Source organism: Rhea americana, unplaced genomic scaffold (assembly GCF_003343005.1).
Source record: "Rhea americana isolate MKP2758 unplaced genomic scaffold, rheAme1 scaffold_540, whole genome shotgun sequence".
In the NCBI taxonomy this organism is placed as follows: domain Eukaryota; kingdom Metazoa; phylum Chordata; class Aves; order Rheiformes; family Rheidae; genus Rhea; species Rhea americana.
In genome coordinates, this window is record NW_028186691.1 from 93,709 (window position 1) to 98,397 (window position 4,689).

At 67.2% G+C, this 4,689-nt stretch overlaps 1 protein-coding gene across 1 annotated transcript in view; it reads left to right on the forward strand.

The window, feature by feature from the left end:
- MEGF8 (multiple EGF like domains 8) overlaps window positions 1-4,050 on the forward strand; it is a 26,907-nt gene extending 22,857 nt beyond the window's left edge. Inside the window, 6 exon segments of the mRNA XM_085318556.1 lie at window positions 103-233; window positions 526-718; window positions 1,380-1,550; window positions 1,945-2,075; window positions 2,242-2,374; window positions 2,965-4,050. Of these exon segments, the coding sequence (XP_085174682.1) occupies window positions 103-233; window positions 526-718; window positions 1,380-1,550; window positions 1,945-2,075; window positions 2,242-2,374; window positions 2,965-4,050 (1,845 nt within the window).
- Window positions 4,051-4,689: the final 639 nt, after the last annotated feature.

The following is a 4,689-nucleotide window of genomic DNA, read 5'->3' on the forward strand; positions in this document are numbered from 1 at the left end:
GTCCCCTGCCGCCGGCACCTGGGGGGGTCCGCCCCCCGCCGGCGCTGCCTGAGCCCCTGCCGCCCCCCAGGCCTGGCACAGTCGTGCGGGGCGGACGCCGAGTGGGCTTTTCTGGCGTGCCCCCCTGAGAACGAGTGCCTCAACGGGCACCACGACTGCAACGAGACGCAGAACTGCAGTGACCTGCCGCACGGCTACCGCTGCACCTGCAAGAGCGGCTACACTCTGGACAAGTGAGTGCGCCGGCACGGGGCAGGGTGTGCACGGGGCCCCTGCGGGTGTGCTCGCACGAGGGTTTGGTATGGCTCCGCGTTGTGCTCAGAGCACAGGTCCCCTGTGTGTGTGCTCGCATGAGGGTATGGCATGGCTCCAGTCGTGCACGGAGCATGGGGCCCCTGTGGGTGTGCACATAAGAGGGTTTTGCGCGGTTCCTGGTCATGCCCAGAGCATGGGGCCGCATGGGTGTGCACACAGGAGGGTGCTGCATGCAGCAGGGTGCCCGCTGAGCCTGCCGCCTCCCCGCAGCGGCACGGGGCTGTGCCGGCCGGTGTGTGAGCAGGGCTGTGTCAACGGCACCTGCGTGGAGCCCAACCGCTGCCGCTGCCACTTCGGCTACGTGGGGCCCAACTGCTCGGTGGAGTGCCAGTGCAACAAGCACAGCGAGTGCCTGGGCGTGGGTGCCCAGGACCACTGCCTGCAGTGCTTCAACAACACCAAGGTGGGGTGCACCGTGGGGCGCCGTGGTGGGGCCCAGTGAGATGGGATACAGGGGAATGTGGGGCAGGATGTGGAGGTGTGTGGGACAGGATGCAGGGTGTGATGCGGGGCTGTGGGCCAGGATGCAGAGTTGTGTAGGGTGGGATGTGGGGCAGGATGCAGGGGGGCAGTGGGGGGGGGGGAGCTGCAGGCCCATGCAGGGCATGTCATGGGGCTGGTCATGGGGCAGGCTTTGGGGGCCATGGGGCAGGGTGCTAGGTGGGATGCAGAGGGGCTGCAGCTTAGACCACAGGGTAGTGCAAGGTGGCACATGGAGTGGATGATGGGGCAGCCGTGGGGCAGGGTGCAAAGTGGGATGCAGGGCACTGCAGCACCATGGGGCAGGCTGTGGGGCAGGATGCAGAGTGGCTGGAAGACGGGCTGCAGCATGGGCTGTAAGGGTGATGCAAGGTGGGATGCACAGCGGGTGATGGGGCAGCTGTCGGCCAGCTGTGGGGCGGGATGCGAGGTGGGATGCAGAGCGGGTGGTGGGGCAGGCTGTGGGGCAGCTGTGGGGCAGGATGCAAGGTAGGATGCAGGGTGCAGGGATGCAGAGGGGCTGCAGGGTGGTGCGGGCGGCCATGGGGCAGCCGTGGGGCAGGCTGCAAGCCGGTGCCGCGCAGGGGCCGCATTGCGAGAAGTGCCGGCCGCTCTTCGTGGGCTCGGCGCTGGACGGCGGCGCCTGCCGGCCCTGCCGCAGCTTCTGCCGCGACAACGCCGCCGTCTGCCTCGCGCGCGACGAGTACGAGCGGGCCCGGCGCGACCCCGCRCGCTTCCCCCTGGAGCCCGCCCTGGTCAGTGGGGCGTCCCATGGCGCGAGGAAACTGGGCGGTCTCCTGTGCCCTGGGGGTCCCCGTTCCCTCCTGCGCCACATCCGGGGGGAGGTCTCGGTCTTTTCCTGTGGGGTCTGGGGGTCCCATCCAGCCCCACATCCCAGGGGGCTCCATCACCCCCACACCCTTAGGGGGCTGCAGGCAGCCATGTGGCTGCTGTGGGGCGGGAGGGGGTCTCCCCCAGGGGCTGTGGGGTGGCCGTGGGGCAACCAGGGGGCAGGGAGGATCTTCCCCATGGGCTATGGGGTGCCAGTGGAGGGGGGTGTATTCCCCAGGGGCCAGGGGCAGCTGGGGGGCAGGTTCAGGGTGGCCATGGGGTGGCCGTAGTGCCCCCACCCAGCGCACCGCCCCCCAGATCCCGAGCTGGGTGTCGGAGGGGCCGAGCGAGGAGGCCGCCGTCTGCGTCAACTGCCAGAACAACAGCTTCGGCGAGCGCTGCGACGGCTGCCTGCACGGCTACTTCCTGCTCGAGGGCCGCTGCACCAGGTGCGGTGCCGGCGGGGGCACGCGTGCGAGGGGGTGCTCGTGCAAGGAGGGGTCCCTTGTGCAAGGGGGGTCGCGGGTTCACCAGTGCAAGGGGTCCCCGTGCAAGGAGGGGTCCTCGTGCGAGGGGGCCCCCTCTGCGCGACCCTCATGTGCTCACCTCCTGCAGGTGCCAGTGCAATGGGCATGCAGACACATGCAATGAGCTGGATGGCACCGGCTGCCCATGCCAGAACAACACGGAGACGGGCAGCTGCCAGAACAACGCGCAGCTCGACAAGAAGGACTGCTACAAGCAGCAGGTCGGGGACAGCCCCGGCCCTATGTCCCCTGTCCCCTGCTGTGTTCCTCATTCCCCGTGTCCCATCCCCTGCCTGTGTCCGTATTCCCATCCTGTGTCCCTGTGTCCGTGTGTCCCCAGGTCCCTGTCTCCACGTGCCGATGCCCTGCCTGCATCCCTACCTGTGCATCTCTGTCCCCATTCCAATCCCCACACCCCTGTCCCCATGTGCCAGTGTGGTCCCCGTGCCCCTGCATGCATGTCCCCATCCCCGCATGCCATCCCCATGTCCCTGTGCACCATCCCTGCACCGGTGTTCCCATGCTGTGTCATCGTCCCTGTGCACCATCCCTGCACCAGGGTCCCTGTACTGTGTCCTATCCCCATCCGCCATTCCCGCACTGGTGTCTGCACGCTGTGTCGCCATCCCCATGCACCATCCCTGCACCAGTGTCCCCGTGCTGTGTCTTCATCCCCATACCAGTGTCCCCGTGCTGTGTCATTGTCCCCATGCACCATCCCCATACCAGTGTCCCCGTGCTGTGTCCCCATCCCTGTGCGCCGGTGCTGGCGAGCCGGGGCTGACATGCCGCTGCGGCTGTCGCCCCGCAGTGCGCCAAGTGCCGCGACTCCTTCCACGGGCACCCGGTGGGTGGGCAGCAGTGCTACCGGCTCATCGCGGTGGAGCAGGAATACTGCCTGGACCCCACGTCGCAGAGCAACTGCTTCCACCAGCCGCAGCTGCAGCACCTGGGCCTGGGCCGCACTGTCCTCTTCGGCGTCCAGCCCAAGTTCACCAACGTCGACATCCGCATCACACTGGACGTCACCTTCGGCGGCGTCGACCTCTTCGTCTCCACCGCCTACGACACGTTTGCCGTGGACGTGGACCCAGCCACGGGGCGCCACGCGGTGCGGCTGCAGCCGGCAGCRGCGGGCGCCAACGGCACGCGGCTGCGGGAGGAGTGGGCCCGGGGGCTGGTGACCTACGTGACGGTGCGGGAGGCGGCGGCGGCGCTGGTGGTGCGCGGTGTGCGCGACCGCCTGGTGCTCACCTACCCACACGAGCTGCACGCCCTCAAGTCGAGCCGCTTCTACCTGCTGCTGCTGGGGGTGGGCGCCGGCGACAACGCCAGTGCCTCGCAGGGGCTGCTCTTCTTCCGCCAGGACCAGGCGCACATCGACCTCTTCGTCTTCTTCTCCGTCTTCTTCTCCTGCTTCTTCCTCTTCCTCTCGCTCTGCGTGCTGCTCTGGAAGGCCAAGCAGTTCCTCGACGCCCGCCACGAGCAGCGCCGGCACCTGCAGGAGATGACCAAGATGGCCAGCCGCCCCTTCGCCAAGGTGACCGTGTGCTTCGAGGGGCTGCCGGCGGGGGGGCCACCAGCGGTGGGGCCGCGGGGCCGCCGGGCACCTGCCGAGGCGCTCCGCTCCCGGCGCCCAGAGCCACCCGCCTTCCGCCTGGGGCCAGTGACGCTGGAGCCCACAGAGGATGGGCTGGCTGGGGTGGCTACGCTGCTGCTGCAGCTGCCGGGGGGACCGCGGGGCCCCCACCGCGCCGCACTGGGCTCAGCCCTCGTGGCCCTGCGCCACAACCTGCAGGACTACTGGGGGGGTGGCGGGGGGGGCAGTGGCACCGGGGGGGCGGCACCGCGCAAGCTGGGGGGGCCGGGCCACGACCTCACCTCCATGTCGCTCTGAGACTCCCCCCGGCATAGGGGATGGAGGGCACGCGGAGGCCGGGGTGCATCAGGGTTGCTGCCCCCCTTCCCCTGCGGCATCCAAATCCCATGTGTATTTATGGGGGGGGGCTGCACTGTCCCGTATGTCTAGGGGATTGCCCTGCCCATGAGAAACACCCTCGTATATATGGGGAATTGTTTTGCCCCATCTTTAATGGGAAATGCCCCCCCCCACCATGCAAAACACTCCAGTATTTATGGGGGCTGCATTGCCCTGTATTTATGGGGGATTGAGCCCCCTCACATGCAAAACACCTCAGTATTTATTGGCAGGGCTGCATTGCCCTATATTTAAGGGGAATGTCCCCCACCTCCATGCAGAACACCCCAGTATTTATTGGGGGGCATTGCCCTATAAGGGTTTGATCCCACCATGCAAAACACCCCAATATTTGGGGGGGAATTGCCCCATATTTATAGGGGTTCCCCCCCACACACCATGCAAAACACTCTGTATGTATGGGGAGGCTGCATTGCCCTATATTCATAGGGTTTCTCCCCCACGCAGAACACCCCCATGTTTGGGGGGCAGGACAGGGTGTTGCCCCCCCCCACCACATCCCCACTGTATTTTGGTGGGGGGGAAACTGCACATTTT